This window comes from Rhinolophus ferrumequinum, chromosome 4 (assembly GCF_004115265.2).
Source record: "Rhinolophus ferrumequinum isolate MPI-CBG mRhiFer1 chromosome 4, mRhiFer1_v1.p, whole genome shotgun sequence".
NCBI classification, from domain to species: Eukaryota; Metazoa; Chordata; class Mammalia; order Chiroptera; family Rhinolophidae; genus Rhinolophus; species Rhinolophus ferrumequinum.
In genome coordinates this window covers 53,493,409-53,511,523 of record NC_046287.1, presented here as the reverse complement: position 1 = coordinate 53,511,523, position 18,115 = coordinate 53,493,409, and the positions used below count along the sequence as shown (strand labels likewise).

General features: G+C 39.3%; 1 protein-coding gene across 1 annotated transcript in view; it reads left to right on the top strand.

The window, feature by feature from the left end:
- Positions 1-18,115, top strand: part of COL4A1 (collagen type IV alpha 1 chain) — a 147,169-nt gene that overhangs the window by 51,159 nt on the left and 77,895 nt on the right. Inside the window, exon 2 of the mRNA XM_033105156.1 lies at positions 13,972-14,031. Coding sequence (XP_032961047.1) covers positions 13,972-14,031 — 60 coding nt within the window. The remainder of the gene's footprint in view (positions 1-13,971; positions 14,032-18,115) is intronic.

The following is an 18,115-nucleotide window of genomic DNA, read 5'->3' as shown; positions in this document are numbered from 1 at the left end:
GATACTAGTAAAAAAGGTATTATGCTCTAATCCTCTTAACCTTCTTCTACTTCACCTGCTGAATAGCAAAGCTTGGTGTGATTGAATAATTGTGCAGACTGAATGAATGTAACCTTTGTGGAAATACAACCCATACTGTGAATTCACTTATTTTCAGTCTGTTTCAAGATATGTTGATGTAAGACTATGAAAGGAATTTTCAATTTATAGCACTCTATCTCTTTAAAGTATATTTCATTCACATGTTTATGGATTGGATTCTACTGATTTTAAAATATATCTGCTACATTTCAATCACACACCTTTTAACTTATTATATATAGTAAGGGATGTGCTTCTGTTAGTCTCCAGCTGTAAACGCTTACCTGTGAGTTCTGAGACTTCATTTGTTATCTTAGTTACTGTAGCACAGAACCTAACATAATAAGCCATCATCATTCTTAATTACATAGGTGAAAACCCTTTCGTTTATTCTCTGAGTAGTCTAATCAAAACAATAACTCAATTTCTTTTCATCCCCAAAACAACTGGATTTGTCTGATTTCAAAGGAAATATACATTTCCAAGTTGAAAGTTTTGTAGAAGTACATTGTGAATTGATCAAAAAGGTGAATAAGAGGTTTCAATAATTTGCTCATCACAAAGGGATGTTTTCATGTATATACACACACAGACACACAGAGACATATAATGCCTCTATTTCTTTGTGAGAATAAGATCAATAGAAACCACAAAGTTTATATTAGCAGTAATAATACACTAAAAAATATATGGTTGCCTTGGAGGTATTAATTGAGATGCTACTGATTCTTTAAAAAATTAATTTATTGGGACAACATTGGTTAATAACATTACATACACATAAGTTTCAGGTATGGATGCTATTGATTCTTAACATGAAATTAATTTACGACTCAAAATATCTCTGATAATTTAAGAGAATAGTGACTGTGGCCATACATGAGAGATTAGTGTTGGAATCCAACAATTAGACACAAGTAAAGAAAAAGCAACTCGAAGGAATTGAGTTATCACCTAGTATTTTATCTGCAAGTCATAAAATAAATTAGAAGTGGAGGTCATTTTTGCCATCTTGTTAAATCAGGTGTTTTAACACAATGAGAAATCCATGTTGATGCTCCTAACTGTTGGGTATACTACTATAGAGAAAAAAAGTAACCGAACAGTTGCTAGTTCATCGTAGATTTGGCTGATTACATCATCGTTATTATTTTAGTTTCCTAAGGATTTCATTTTTTTATGTATTGCTTGGCCAGGTTCTCCTTTTGAATAGTTTTATTAGCTTTTGGCTCATCCATGTTTAATTTCTTTCAAGAGCTGGTTCAACTCATTGCATTCAGGTATCTTCCCCATATTCCCTGCTGATCATTCCCTCTCTCTCTTTCAGTTCATTTGCTTTTGTTCCTGTTAGTTTTCCCCTTTGAATAACCCTTGTTCACTCCAATGCAGAAATTATAATGGACTGTTCTAAAAATGAACCTTTAATCAGAAACTAATGTTGAAATTTGAACTCTAGAATTGGCGGTTTATAGCAAAGACACTCAAGTTTTTCAAAGAAAGAATTACCGGCCTGTCAGCACATAAAGATATTCATCAAAATGTGAAAATACAGTTGTTAACAGTACAAACATGGCTTCGGTTTCCAGTGACATAAACCTCACCAGGAAGTATTCGATTTGAATTGTGTTCACTATGCAGTTCACCCTGACTCAATATGGATTCTCTTTGTTTAATTTAAATTTCATGAAGGTAAGGGGGCTCAAATATATGGTGATGGAAGGAGAACTGACTCCGGGTGGTGAACACACAATGGGATTTATAGATGATGTAACACAGAATTGTACACCTGAAATCGATGTAATTTTATTAACAATTGTCACCCCAATAAATTAAAAAAAAATTAAATTTCACAGTGAGTGGTGGCAAAACACTTTCTAGAATTTTCTAGATGTTAACATGCTTAATGTAAGTACTTTGCCATTAGAAACCGTATTTCTGTGTCCACAAATCTAAAACTCTGTTGTATGCACAAGTGGGTCATGGGAAATAAGTATTTAATGTATGTAAATGAGAAAATAAACTAGGGCTATTTATGTATCATTTAAATTGAAGGACCAGGGAAATGGAATAAGTTATACTTTCCATAATTTATTTATTGCATATTTATTTTCATAGTAAATTATGAATGGCTTATGTCTACTAAATATTTTTCTTAAATTCTCTTGGAAAAGATAAGTTTTTCTGAAGTTGTAGGACATGTTGATAGGTATATACTCGTAGTATTACATTTGTCAATTGGTGAGAGATCATTTGGTTTTAATAGGTGCTGATAACTGTAAGGATTGCTTTTTTTCAGTCTTAGGAGTTGGACTCTGCTGAGGGATGTAGTAGGGAAGTGTGGTTTGGCAGTGATGACTCGCGTAAGGACCTCAGAGGTAATCTCTTGGCATCATCTCCTGGCCACAGTGTGAAGACCAGAGCATGTCATTGAGAAACCATGGCTTTGCCCAGCAAAAGTTCAACTTCCTTCTGTGGTTTACCTCATTTTTTTTTTCTTTTTTAACCATACATGTTATACTTTGTTTTTAGATGGGTTCTTTCAAAGTGCCACTTATGGCTTGCAAAGTAGCATTTTAGGTCCACCGTCCATTATCTTCCATAAAAGCCCAATGAACTTGAAGGTTTTAGCTGTGGCCCTGCTCAATTTTGCACGTGACCTGGAAGTATGTCACATAGAAATCTTCCAGATGGATCTCCGACCTCTGTCAAATGCAGAGAGGGATTGCTGTACTGCCTTTTTGGGTATTCCTTATCCCACAGTTTATTACATGAAATTACATGAAATTTATTTACATTTTGTTTCAGTTTTCAAACCTAGTTTTAAAGATCTTGGTAATGTTTCCTACAGTGAATCCTCTGAGTTTGGAGAATTGTGCTGCAGCATTTTAGAATCTGTCATTTATGAAGAGTGCAAATCCTTCCATTTATTTTTGAAAAGTGGCTTTAGAAAATGAGTCTGGTATTTGAGACTGAGTGCAGTTATGAAAATTACACTTTAGCTTCATTCTGGCTGGCTGGGATTAGTCTAAACATGCATAGTTTTCTAAAACATGTCCCATATCTGACATGGAAGGTGAACAGCTATGATTGCTATCATAACAGGATGTTGGATAGTCCTCTCTGCAATGGAAGTGGCTGTAAATTAACCGATATTATAATACATTGTTTGATGCATAGTATGTGTTTAGATTCTACCCCGCAAGAAAGAATACCTATTTTACTATCCTTGTTACTGAAAATATTACATGTCTTCCCCATCATGGAGCCTGATGTCTAGTTGTGTTAGAGTGGCAGGAAAACCCTCCACCATATGGCCGAAATCTGTGTTTTCCACTGCACCGCTATATGGCCCTGTGGTTCAATCCTCTGCAGATGTCTCAGTGTTTCTCAACTTTCCCTGTCCTTTGTCATCTCCGTATTGGTTCACACTGCTTCCTCCTTCTGGAATGTCCTTGTTTGCCAACCCAGGCTCCGCCATCTCGCCCACGGCTCAGGGTTCCGTTGACCTGTTACCTCCATGAAGCAGATGCTGAGGCTGGCTGGTCCCTGACAAGGTGTGGCTACTAAACAAGTGTTCGTTCTCTTCTTCCTTCATCAACTCTTTCTTCCAGTGTATCATCCCAGTCCAAAATAATTTTTCCTTCTCAAGCATCTTGTGTTTTTATAGCAGCAGTAGCAGTCATCTTCCCAAGTTACTTTTATCAGTATTTTTCTCCTTCTAGACTAGAATATATTTGCAAAAAGGAGCCATGCCTTATTCATAGTCTGTCACATCACCTAGAATAGTATGTGAACATTAAGCAAGTTTATGTTCACGCCAGTAGCTCTAATTGGACATTTCATGGGGGAGGAGGTTGAAATGATTGGCTGAAATAAACTTTGGGGATTGTCTGCTGCATGTGAAATATTCTTGCATAAGGATTTACACGATTTCTTGTATCAATGAATATAATCATGAGTTAAATAAAGTTTGATAACAAAGAATATGAGATATATAGTTTGACATTGGAATAAAAATCTTCACATGAAATTGACAGAATTGCCAATTGAGAACTGAGAAAATAAAAATCGGTTCTCCTCTCCTATGATAAAATGAGACACAATTCTTCCCCTCCCGTCCTCTCCCCTTCCCTCTTTTCCCCTCCCCTTTCCTAATTTAATGTAATAATATGCAGTGCATTTTCTGGGTCACAAAAGGAAAAACATCAGAAGTTTACTAAGTGTTCTTTTGATTTCACATTTAGACCCTATTAGGAATTTTTCTGAAGGCAAAAATGCAGGGAAGGTCCTGGGGTGGGTTCAGAGGGTAGTCAGAGCAGGAGTTCTTTAAGGGCCGGGGACCAATTCTAACCTCTTTTCAAAATCCACTTTCCTGCAGACATTAAGCACCTTTGCAACAGTATTTTAAAGATAATATGTTGATGTTCTGTTGCTAAGACATGGATGTTGAAAGAAACACTGACTGTGGGATTCATATAGAGGGGTGAGAACAAGAGACATGTACCAAAGATGGTCAGAGGAGTCAACTTGAAGGTTTTGCTTGCATACCAAAAAGAAAACAAAGCAGGACATGGCCTTGGGCACCTTCTTAGATGTTAGAACCTGGTCTCTTTTCCTTCGCATTCCCCCTCCTACCTCCTCTCTACTCTTGCTTCCTTCTTTCCTTCCTTCCCTCCTTCTTTTCCTACCCTTCTGGCCCTTTCCTCTCATCCCTTCCTTCTCTCCTTTTATCTCTTCTCCAACTCTTTACAGTATTTCTAACCACAGCACTAGACTGTATTTCTCCTACTCCAGGTGGATTTGATGGGCGTGAACACTATACTTCTGTTTAAAAACATGCTTTTGAATTAAATGTTAAACTTGGAAATTGTATGTGCAATAGATTGTGCTGTCATTTATGACGAGAAATGAGAAAGAGGGCATCTATTATACCCAGTTGTTGGAATTTCCAGGAAATTTGATAACCGCTTTTTAAGATACCAATTCTAGATTCATTTATCAGTATCAAAGTCATTGATATACAAAGAAAAACACAGAAGTTAGGCACAGTGGGCTTTGGTTATGCTACACTGGTGCCATTTACACTCAGGCCATTTGGCGAAGACCTCAAATTTGACTCCCCATCTGCCTCAGGAGTTGGCGGTCTTACGTGTTACCTTCCCACCTGGCACCTATGCCTGCCTCCCAACCAGTTCCCCATGCCATCTCTCCCGCCACCTGTTTTCTTCCTGGGAGAGTGTATCTCCCCTGTCACTTACTTTGTAAAACTATTTGCGACTCTGTCCTGACTTCTGGCAGTATCCCTCTGTTGCTGCACCACCCACCCGTACCACACGCCAGGTGCTGTGTGCCCGTGGGCTCTGCTGTATCTCGCCTTTGCCTCTTTCTTTAGCAGTGCCTCCTCCCCACACCTGCCTTCTGTCACCACTGCACGAGGACCTGCTCTGGAGATCCCTGCATCCCTCGGACAGGACCCCCTCCTCTCTGTGTCTGCGGGGCTCTGCTCCCCTTTCTTGTAGGGTACACTGTATTGTCATGTCTCACTGTCTCCTTCTGCTCGCTGACATGCCCAGCTCTGCATTCTTAGCATCAGGGAAGATGACCTGGCCTAGACCAGGTGCAGAATAGAGCTAAAATCTTATTATCCATTAGGTTAAACTGGGCACTGAGACGAAGTGTGAAGGAACGGAGGGCCCAGGCCCACCTGGGACAGCTTCCATTCCTGCTGACGTGCCCCTGTGGGGACTAGGCTTAGAATTTAGAAGGAAATAATAAAGGTGGATATCTGAGTGGCAGTGGCCAAACTGGGGTGGAGAAGGAGTAAAGACTGGTTTGTATTTTGAAAACATAGAGGAAAGCTGAAAAACAAAAATGGCTAGAAGAGCTCCATGTACTCCAACCCAAATGATAGTTGGATATTTTCTCAGAGTTAAAGGAAATAGTCCAACTTTTTTTTAAAATGCCTGGCTGGGTAAGGTTTGCTATTTTTCAGAGAGTAACTGGAAAGTATATATTTGGGCCTCTCATGAAAGAGTCTCTGATGAGGCCAATCAATCAGTGTGGGAGGTGGAGAGATGGTAGGGACAGAAGGAGAGGAGATGGCTGTAGAGGGGTAAGAGGATGAGCTGGTGAGAAAAGGATTCAGGGAACATGGAGAGAATAGCTAAGGGGAAGACATTTATTGTTGGGAAATTTCCCCTCTGAAATTACGAAATTTGAATTTTACACAGGGCCAAAGAGCCTCTAAGTCCACACATAAGTCCAGGACAGTCACTTGCTCTTGGAGAACATTCTGGTAAGCGTAGGAGGACCCCTGGGGTGGAAACTTGCCGAAATTGAGTCCTCTGCATTTGTACATCAGGACAGTGAGTCAGCAACCACCGGGAGAGCCCCCCCCACCCGACTCCCCCAGTTCATACCTCCAGGCAGCGTTTCTATCCATGAGTCCCAATGGACACTGTCAACCCACCAACTCACGTCACATACAGCCGATTGAACCGCAGTCACATGGCAACTAATTATAGTCACATCTGTTTGCAGCTGGACTAGACCAGTGACCTGGAGGTGAAATGCTGGGCTTCATTATCATTCCCTCTAGTCCTTCCTATTCCCCAGGCAGGGACATTTAATAATGTCCACCCCCATTGAGTACAAGAAAGGGAAGAAAAATGAAAATGAGTCAACAAAAATTGTACGATGGGAGAAAATGAGAAACAAACCGTGATCACATGTTGATGGTCAGAGGAGCCAAGCAAACACCCTCATTTCATCAGTGCATGTTGTTTGCTGGGAGCCCTGTGCAGGCTCTCAGAGTCAGTCTCTAACGAGAAACAGAGCGCAGCCTGAATCTCACATGCACCATCCTTAGTCACACTAAGAGAGAGACAGAGATGCTCCATATCAGAAGTTTAGTTTGTTTCTCAAAAGTTTCATGCTAATTTGTTTGTTTGCTAGGAATGTAACAACACTTGTAGTTGTTTTCAAATTAGAGCAGAAATATTTTGTGAGTCTAAAAAGTAGTAAGGATGTTCTGTTTCCATGTTTTCCATGATTGAATGGAACAGATACGTTATTTTTTTCTAATTAAATTCTCCTTTCTGCTGAATTAATGGTGAAGAATTATTTCCACATCTTTTGAACTGCATCTATCTTACACTTACCACAACAAAATCATGGTGATATAATAATACAACAAATGCAGATAAAAACACATGGATTGTAAGCTCCTTGGAGATTAACCACCCTTAAATATACAATACCAAGCATATTTTTGGAAGTTCAAAAATGCTGTGCAAATGTAAGCTTTTAAGAAATTATTACTTGTACCGCAACACTTGGCTGATAATTTGCTCTCTATTTTGTTATTAATTTTAAAAGTCCTCGCACACTTTTTTGGGGTAAGTTTTATTAAACAAATGCACAACTCAATGCATCTTGCACTCAATGAATCTACACACCCATAAAACATAAGCCAGATCATGAGCCAGAACGTTTCCAGAAGCCTAGATATCCCTTAGGTCTCCTCCCCGTCACTTATAGCCCCCAAGAGTAACCACTATCCAGCTGAATTTTGTTTAGTTTTGAACTTTATGTAAACATACACAGAATCACCTGGTGTGTTCTTTTGTGCCTGGCTTCAGTTTGCTTAGTATGGTGTCTGTGAAGTCCATCCATGTTGTAGGTTGCCAGTGTATGCACAGTGTAGACAGCTCCATTCCGTGAATACATACCATTGTGTAATTATCCATTCTCCTGTTTCCATTTGGTGCCGCTGTGTATAGCACTGCTATGAATCTGTGAACATTCTTGGACACACTTTTTTGTTTGTTTGTTGAAGTACAACAAAATACAAAAATTGTAAGTTCACAGCTTAATGAATTTCTACGGGTGGAACGACCTACCATCTAACCACCACCCTGATGAGGCAGAAAATGTTTCCAGCAACCTCCCTCACACCCCCTCTTAGTCAGCCCCGTTGAAGGTCACCACCATTATTCTGACTTCTTTCCCCATAGTTTCACCAGTCCTTGAACTGACTGCAGTGGGACCCATACGGTGTGCTCTTCTGTTGAAGAAGTTGTAAGATTCTTTTTCATGGCAATTGTCTTGGGGCAGGGCAATGCATGGAGGTGTAGGGACCCATTTTGCAGAACTTCATGGTAGTAAACAAAATTTTAAAATAAAAATAATAAAAAATAGCATATGCTAGTTAAAATAACAAACAGGGTGGAAGTTAGGAAATAAATATTAAAATCCCCCATATATACTCGCTATTTCGTTATGATGTTTTCATATCCCAAAAGAGTGTGAGCTCTTGGTATTTGTTTTTTGTTTGTTGGTTTGTTTGTTTTTTGTGGTCATTTTTTATTTCTAACACCAAAGTTTTTGGTAATGGAATGGAATGAAAAAGAATAGAATTGAAAAGCACAAACTCCAGTAGCACATGATAAGGGCAAATATTATTTAATTAGAATGGTTTTGGTAATAAAAACATGAGGATGTCTTTTGATGCACACCTGTGCAATCCCTGTGGGGTGACGACCAGGAGTAAAATTGCTGGGAAACGCGTGTGTGAGCATTTAGTTTCCGGAGATGCTGCCGGTCTTCCAAAGTGGTGGTTCCACTTGACAATTCAGCCAGGGGGTTATGAAAGCTCCACTTTCGGTTTCTTTGCACTTTTCATTTCTGCTCAAGTAGCCCTAAAACACATTCTTTTGTCTTCATACATTTCTTTAGTTGGATAGATAATTATTCAAAAGATTCCCTGAAGAAATGCTACCACCAGAAAGAAAATTAGGATAGCAGTATCACCACAAAACTATTTTGACATTTTGCACTGCATAGGGAATGTGAAAAGGAATTTGAAAGATAAGCTGTTTAGACTTGGCAGATCTCCCCATGTCCCTATTTGGTGGGATGTAAAACACATAAAAATTGTTAAAGCTGTGATGTTAAAGGTCTATCTCCCATCAGAAGCAGAGGAAAAAAATCAGAAAATTGAAGACTTCACTCCGCTTAACTCATTCCAAATATGCTTTCCTATAGTAGATGTGTCAGATAACAAATTGGCATGATAGTGCGTCCTTATGCTCTCTCTCTCTCTCTCTCTCTCTCTCTCTCTCTCTCTCTCTCTCTATCTCTCTGTCTCAGAGCAGCATAGCAATTGGCATCCCTTGGTTAAGTTAAAAGGCACTCTCCGAACAGAGTTAGAGAGACTTCCCCTTCCTTCATCCCCACATGGAACTCGCTTTAATGTTGATAAGAGCTCCCTTTTGCTCTATGGATCAGAGAAAGACCGGAAATAGGCTTTATTTCAATTTTAAGTCGTTGACCTCCATCTTTCCCCTTCCTTCTCTGGCACTAGTCCTGTATATCGTAAATCTTTGGGAATTTTTAGAACTTAACATACTTTATAGGATTAATCCTGATTGTTTGACTCTGGAAATCTTTAATTGGGGTATAAAAGAATTTAAATAAAATTGTTTTATCATATCCTGAAAAATATAAAGAGACTTTACAGATTATAAAAGATTTTTGATTTAGGGCTTACTTTGTTGTACCTTTTACATTCCTTTCAAATTGTATTGTTTGTTTGTGTTTAAAGTTGAAAATGCTATTGACGTGGTATGTGTGCATGTGTATCTGACAGACTTCACTGAGAACTGTTGTATTTCGTTTTCTATTTCAAACACAATTCAGTTCAGTTTTCTTTTGGAGGTAACGTGTGCTACTCTCTTGGTAAATTATTGGCTGTATGGTCTACTGGGAAAAGGTGAAAAGGACTCTTAAGATTGACTGGGTTTTCATTAAGTTTTTCTACAGTTTTAGGGCTATAAATTATAATGTTTCCCCCTTGAGAGCTTTCCAGGGTTCTCTTTTCTCCATTGATCTGTGTGACCCATGCAGTTGTTGGCCATCAATGGTCTACTTCTATAAGAGAGACCAGGACCCACAACTCTTTGACCTTTGAGATTTTTAGCCACATTCCCCATGACCTACTCTGTCTGCCATGACCATTTGGGTTAGGCAATTGCGTTACGAGAAGAAAGCACAGGCATTGCTGTAGCGACTTGGAGCTCATTTACTCAATGCTAGCAATCCAATAAGGGGAAAGGCAGGAAGAGAGTGTGAGTACTTCACAGAATGTACAAGTTCTTCCCATTCTAGAATCTGAAACAGATGGGATGGGAGCTAGTTCATGAGGCCCAATGTATTCCAGACTTTGGGAAAAATGAGCAGCCTCGTCAACTCCCTCAGATATGCAGCCTAGGAGACTGCGTTCGAGTCTATGAGACTGTGTATACCTTTTGATAATTGCTGAGAGGTCCAGATAGAAAATGGAATTCCGCGGGAAGTCATGAAATTAGCTACATAGCCTTTACCATGTAGGTCACCAATGACATTGGGAATCTGAGTAACTCATGTAGTTTATTTACCCTTTCAAACACAGTGATTCACAATGGGGGATTAAGACTTGTGTTCCTCAAGCCTTTTATTTTGTTTAATTAGCTATTTCAAAATCATACGTCGCACCTGATTGAAAAGGGGTGCTCCGAGTATCATTGGTGTTCTTTCTAGCAATGCATCCTTGAATCGCAGCTAAATTACCTCTGTACACCAGGGTGATAGCTCGCATGGGCCATTATGTGACAGCGATGGCAAAGACCAGAATAGTGGTATTTCAAAGTTGAATTTATTTAGCAAAGTAAACATGAAGCTCATGATTTTTGTTTGTTATTCTAAAAATAGTTTTTATTTTTTTTATTTTTTTAACAGAGCTCTTTAAATAAAGTGGTAGGCCACCCAGAATGTAAAACAAACATCATGGTCTAAAAATGCCTTTTTTTCTGAAAAATTGACCATAATGCAGATATTCTTAGAATTATCAATTTTTTGGAATTGCCTGCCAGGTCCAGAATTGGTACTAAAATTTCCCAAATGAATAGAGCTGATAAGTATCCACGAATGTCTTTGGTCTGAGAATTAAAAAAAAAAAAAATGCTTGCTATAAACTGGTGGCGGCAGGGTGAGGGTCCTTTATTTCTATAATAGACACTATAATAAAGGCTTTAGTCCTTGATTTGTCATCTCAGATTTTTTCCAATGGTTGTCATGATCTGAAGTGCTGCCCAAAGCAAAACTAATTATTTGTTACCCACACATGCTGGGTGTTTTTCTGTAGGCAAAGGCTCACAAGCAACTTGACCCCAATATCCACAAGTGTGTCCCTGTAACCTCTTATCAGGGGTCCCCTGTCATTAAGGCATTTACTGATAGCTTAAGGAAACAGTTCCAGGAAATTCATTTTTATAACCTCCCTCAAAGTGAATAAAGATAAGCCTCTGAGATTTTTATCAACATTTCAGAAGAGAAAAACCCAGAACCACCAGATAGCCATTTTCAGTTTCAGTCATTTGATTCCTTGCCTAATCTGAGTTTTGAAGGAACTGTTATTGAACTGTAAGTAGAAGAGCCTGCACTGCCTCAGGCTGTTTGTGGGTGTCTGCGGCTAAGCCTGTGTGTTAGGTGGATGTTTCCTAGGTGGACGGTGCAAATAAATGCATCTTCACCCGGTTGGTTTTTCCTTCTGGCATCTGTAGGAGCAGAATAGAGTTTAGCAGAGTTTAAAGAGCAGAGGTGTGTGTTTCTGAACCTGGCTCAGAAGCAAGACAGTTGTGGGGAATAGGGCAGCAGCAGAGAGGAGGCCAGGCTGGAGCCCCCGTGACTTGGGGATGCCTCATCGGTTGGACTTTACTGATCTGGCAGCCAACCTAGCAGCTCCTGGGGGCAGTTCTGGGGACCCATGTCTCCCCAAGAACCTCCCATCTTCTCTGGCTGGTCTGGTGATTTGGAAAGTCCCACAAGCATTGCGGAGTCCCCTTTTTGGAGTATTTTCCCACAGTGCTGTTATGCAGAAATATGTTGTGAGTCAGCATGCCAGTTTCATTGGATTGTTATATACAGTTGTTATTTAAGGTTGCTTAAATGACACCACCACCAATAAAACAATAGTAATCGGGTACCTACCACTCTGTTTCATCAATTCTGAGATGCTCATTTATTCGTGTTTTAACAGCTCTGAAATTGTGGTAGATCTAACAATTGATGATGTGTCGTTGTTCAATCAGTGCTGTTCTTTATTTCCTAGTGTGGGTTTTACAACTGATGTGCTCTCTGATGAAATACAGTCTAGATCAGGCTCAGTGCGAGGCTCTGGGCCTGCCCCCAAAGTGTTCACGAGGTACTGGGAGACATACATGTAAAGGACGATAAGAAACATGGGATAAGTGTTGCAATAGAGGTACATAGTCAGCGTTGTACGGGAGCCCAGGTAGGAAACAGTCAGCCCTCACCTGGGGAGTAGACCACAGATGGTGATGTTGAGTGAGGCACACCTCTTGAGTCGCTCAGTATTTGTATTTGTGCATTTTGGATGAACCTTCCGGGGCACAGGTTTAAGATTTGGGCCTCATCTCTTTGGTCATCAAAACCCAGAATGTGAAGCGAACTGTGAACATGGATTGATTTAATATATTAGGAGGTTATGAGAATGCATGCTGAAAATTGCCTAAAATGTGAGTGAGGGAAAGAAACAGGTCCATAATCTCTGGACTGTTGTCAATTGTCAGTATTTCCAAAATATGAAGTTCAGAACAGTTTACTGTCTTGGAGGGACTTAGTCAGGTTTCACTTTACAAAATAAACATCTCCAGATGAGATTGTGTTATGCAGAAGAGCTCCATGACAATGGAGCTAAGACTTGAGTATATTGTTAAAAAAATAGGCTTCACGTGATCACAATACTATTAACAGTATGGTTTTATTTTAGGAAACTGTCATCACCTGAAGCAGAATTTAGCCGTATACAAGTATTTTATCTCAGAGTTAGTATGGAGCCTCTAGAGAAACTCCTTAACAAAGTTATTTCTACCATGTTTCCCCGAAAATAAGACTGGGTCTTATATTAATTTTTGCTCCAAAAGATGCATTAGGGCTTATATTCAGGGGATGTCATCCTGAAAAATCATGCTAGGGCTTATTTTCTGGTTAGGTCTTACTTTCGGGAAACACGAACACGGTATCATATCCCCTTACGTTCTATCCATAATACCTCTGTCTATTTTGGTTTAAAATTTGGGTTCTTTGAAGGAAATTGAAAGTATATGTTGGCACCATCATATGTTTATCTTTTAATGTGTTGGCAGTTTCACTTAATGGAAGTTGAAAGTGGGTTCTAATTTCAACCTCATCCTCACATGTTATATTAAGCCTCCTAATTCAGTTTTCACATCTGTAAAATGGGGATGGCAATACTTGTCACATTAAATAAGATGACAGCGAATTGTTTGTCGCACCTAGTGGGCATTTGACCACATTAGCTCCCAAATAGGTTAGCTTCTTCATTTATTTCTTCGTGGCACAAAGGTTTTTTTGCATGTCTGTGTGTGCAAAAAAGAGAGGGACAAAGCATGGACTCCTCCCTCCTGAGCCGTCTCCCATGGTCTCAGGTCTGAACCTTCTAAATCAGAAGTGTGACATTTTCATTGCCTTGCAAATGTGGGTTGTGTCCTGTTAACATAATCCCTTGGAGAGTCCAGTTCAAAGAGAGTAAGTGACAGCCTTCACTTTCTGGACTAAGTAATGCTTTGATATGTTCTAGTCCGGGATTGCTATTTTGTCTGTTAGGGCAAGAGAGATGGACCATAGGACAAGTACGTGATAGCGCCATTTGGACAAATCTAGATGTCACATACTTTAAGACTGTGCTCATTGTAACAGGCTGGGACTTTTTTCATAAATAGGTGAAGATGACAAAATCACTTCAGTTCAAATACTGACCTCAATTTGAAAGTGTTCTTCTATTTAAAGACTTTTTTCTCTTACTTCCAGGGTGGTTGTGCTGGCTCTGGCTGTGGGAAATGTGACTGCCATGGAGTGAAGGGACAAAAGGTGAGTAGCCAAAATTTAAATAACAGCAAGTCTTTTTGAATCACCGTCAATGTGGAATTCATTAGCAACTGTATTAAAACCGACCAGATAATCAGCAATTCACGTTAAAAGCCTTATTACTATTTTGATAATTTCCCAGAGCAATACAAATGAAACAAAACTAGGCTTAGCATTATTTCTGATGAATCTGAACAGCTATTCCCCAAAGATTGTAATAATTAGTGGCAATTAATGTAGGAAGGGGATTTGGTTTATTTTTCTTTTTTGACTGTAGAAGGAACAAATGTATTGGAAGACAATCGGTTGAGTCAATAGTATTCTTTGAAATCGATGTATAAGAACTAAACTTAGCCTTTGTCTGAAAAAAAGAAGAAATTCCTGTTGAACTTGAGGGCCTTCTATTCAAATTAGTATTTTAAAACAATTTTTAATTTATAACATACTTGTCTAGATTTATTTACAAAAACAGTGAATATTCGTTGGTTCCAAAATGTAAAATTATTTTTTTCTGAGTCAGCACTCCCCCTCGCTCTCATTTAAGAATCGTGGATCTGGATAATGATCATTTTCTCTGGAGGGCAAGACGTCTCTGTGCCATTTCAGGTGTTTTGAGAGAGGGTGCCTGGTCTGGTTTTTACCTGGGGACAGTGCAGCATGGTGAAACTGTCTAGGAGTCACCGTGGAAACCAGGAGTGGCAGGGAGAAAACATGGCCAATAAATGAGTCAGCTTCCGATGTAGGATCACACAGGAGGTTGGGGTTGCGTGGAAGGGAGTGAGCCTCTGTGGACCACTGCCTGCTTTCGGGGCCTGAAAGTGTCAGCCAGGCCAGCTCTCACTCATGGCCTGCCGAAGGTTTATGGGGTCCCAGACTCACACTTTTGAATTTCAGTGAATTCTACTTTATAGGAAATGGTTTCATTTCTTTTTAGCTACATGCTGAAGTACTAACATTGTTCTTTTAAAAAATATTACCTGGATAGTTTTTGAATAAATGAAGTATGTGAAAACATTTTTATATCTTTCATTATCAACTTTCTCAACTATAATTCATCTTCATGTGCTGTTCATTCTCTTATTTGGGGAGTTTTTCTAGCCAGTTCCAGTGTGCATTCTCGAGAGTTATTTTAAAGTAGAGGCAAGTATGTTCATACCACAAAGATTCTTTCTTTCTGTCTTTTTTTGGGTCTAACTTGAATTATACATATAAGCACACTGCACTAACAAAGAACCCTTAAAACTATAAAAAGTAGAACTTTCAGATGTCAACGAATAGGAAATGAAGGCCTATATCAATATTACGATGTTTTTCTTGTAACTTAAAGCGTCGGGATTTGGAGAGAGGCAGGCCAAGCTAGCATTTCTCACTCCTAAAAACAACAGGGTCCATCCCGATGGCTTTCTTGATTTCCACTCCCATCCAGCAGCTGCAGACCCTACTGGTACTCCCCCATGGCTCTGGTGGTTTTCAGACTGCCTTTTTGGTACATATGTTTTCTAGCCTGATTTATTTTAATTTTTACCCAAAACCCACCCATTAATATATAACAGGGTACATATATACAGGTATAGCTTTCCAAATATTTTCTGCTGACTTTTTCATGACTTGATGACAGCTAATCAGGGACTTGGCCCACTTCAGTTCAGAGTTGCTTAAGCATCTTTAGTATATGTGCTGCCGAAGTGAGCACAGTTAAACATCTTTAGAGAAAGCAGGGTCACATCTGAGTCACAGGCAGCACCTAGCACCCAACCCAACAAGAAAAAGGTCTTTAAACATTTCTTTTCAAAATTGAGCATTGATAAAGACCCTTGCCGTGGCCGATACACTCATCTGGTCCAGGTAGGTGTTTATCATGACACGGAAACACTCCGTAGCGCCTGCTTCCACTTGGGCTTGGGAAAGTCAAGGGTAGGAGAGCGTTGAGAGAGAAGACATGCCATTAGATGGTGATAGTTTCTTGTGATGAGGGCTCAGGTCAGTCTGCTACTCTGACCAACCTAAGCCTGAAATTGGAAAGCCCCAGAGCTCCTGTTAGGACAGGTGGAAGGTGTAAAATTCTGCACTTCCCAGCAAGTGAAGGAGACGTCCAGGCTCCAGGGCTTCCATGATCTTTCCTGGCCTGACCTTGTTCTCTCAACACTCAGTCTCCCCTATTGCCATTTTTTAAAATTTTTTTACACTATTATTAAATGAAAACTATTTAAAATAACTTACTGGCATGCTATAGGTTAAATCATTCAAAGACTGATTATTGAGTGGATTCAGAAGGCCCCTTGAAATCTAGAGGAATAACTGAATGATTTAGTATTGTATCCTTTTAACTAAAATCAGTCTTTTCTCCTCTTGAGCATAAAGATCTAAGTCCCATGAGCAAAGAAGCAGTCCTTTCTTCCACAGAAAGAGGAAATTTTAAACTTCCACTTATTGTCTTGGAAGTGATACTAAAATAATTAGTTTAATGATGTGATACACCTAGAGCTTGACAGAGCTGGGATGTCAGATCTGGTTCCATTTCTCTCTTCCCAAGGTCATATAACAAAGAATTTTTCTTGGCTGGCACATCACTAAGAGAAGTTGGTCTTCTGCAACTGCCATCACCTCCCACGCATTCTCAAAGCAAATCCTAGACATGCTAATTGGATATAAATGCAAAGTGAAGAAAGGGTTTAGAATCACAATTTAAATCTAGTGTTTCAAATTGCAGGCCACCTTTTCAGCTACTAATAAATGTCTTCAATTCTTATAGGAGTTATTTTGCTATTCTCAAATGTCTGAAAGTTAAATGAATTTTGACTTGTATTAAAAAGGATAATAGGAGTGACAAAACCCAGAGAGAGTTAGTTACCTAACTGGGACAGGGTGTCACCGCCTTAGAAATTTGGAAATCATTGTTTCCAAGACATGTCTTTCCACATCTTCATGAGGAACATTTTGACATGTTGCCTATTTAGAATCCACCAGTAGAAACTGGAATATCTCCAGTATAAATTGCCAAATCTCTTTTGGCTAAGGCCTGCTTTCCGTGGAGATGTGATTAATTGATGGAATGTCTTATATTCTCCAGATATCTAAGTAAATATTAATGCAGCAGTTCCTTGGTCATTTTATAATCTCCCAGTTATCAATATAATCCTGGCCATCTTATTCTGAGTTCAACAGTTAAACTCAGGAGTCTTTCACTGGATTTCAGTGTCTTTGCTGAGTTGTTTATTTTCCTAGTTCCCTGGCTGGTCGCTCATATCTTCAGATGTTTTCTCTTAGGTAATTAATTTGGGTTTGTACACAATGGCTTTGTGTTCTTCCTGAGGCCTGAGCAGTGTGGGAATGTTATCTACTTAAACTGATTAAAGTTTTGAATCCCTGCCTACTCAGAAGTAGCCAAAAGTTGAGCTCTTCTTTTGCTTGAATACACCTGATTTTCTCAATTGTTTGAGATGATAGGAAAGGCCACACATTCCCAGAAGTTACTTCTGCTGGATGCTAGGAAATTAACCCTTTAGATTTTGCTAAAATAGAGTTCGCACAAGAAGTCTTTCAAATATTTTAACCACGGAAGCCCACACTTATGTAAAACTATCAGTATATTCTATGACCCTGCAGTCTCCAAAAAAAGGAACTTCAGGTTAAACTAGAGAGGTAAGGCATATGCACATGAAATAAATAACAAGTTAAGAGTGAATTATCGAGTTGTAGGAGAAACAGTAGAGAAAAAAATGTTACATGTGTTCTGAGAAGGGAGTGATCCCTGTGACCTAAAACCATAAATCACGGCACAGCTTCCTAGATGAGAAGGATCCAGGCAAATTTTGTGTTCACCCATTCACCGGAGTTGCTTCGATATGGAATAGGGTCATCTGTCACACATGTGCTGAATTTAACTACACTAATCAGAGAAAACAGCTCTGGCCAGATGATGCGTGCTGTCATAGAAAAAGGTTTGACAATTCCAAATGTAGTGACTCTTGAAAGGGACATTCCCAAGCCATAGTCTCAGAAGTAATGAGAGTCTTAATTAACCAGAATTATAGTAATTCTAGTGAATAGTGGGAACTGCGTGGGTATCTCATAACTTTCAGAATTC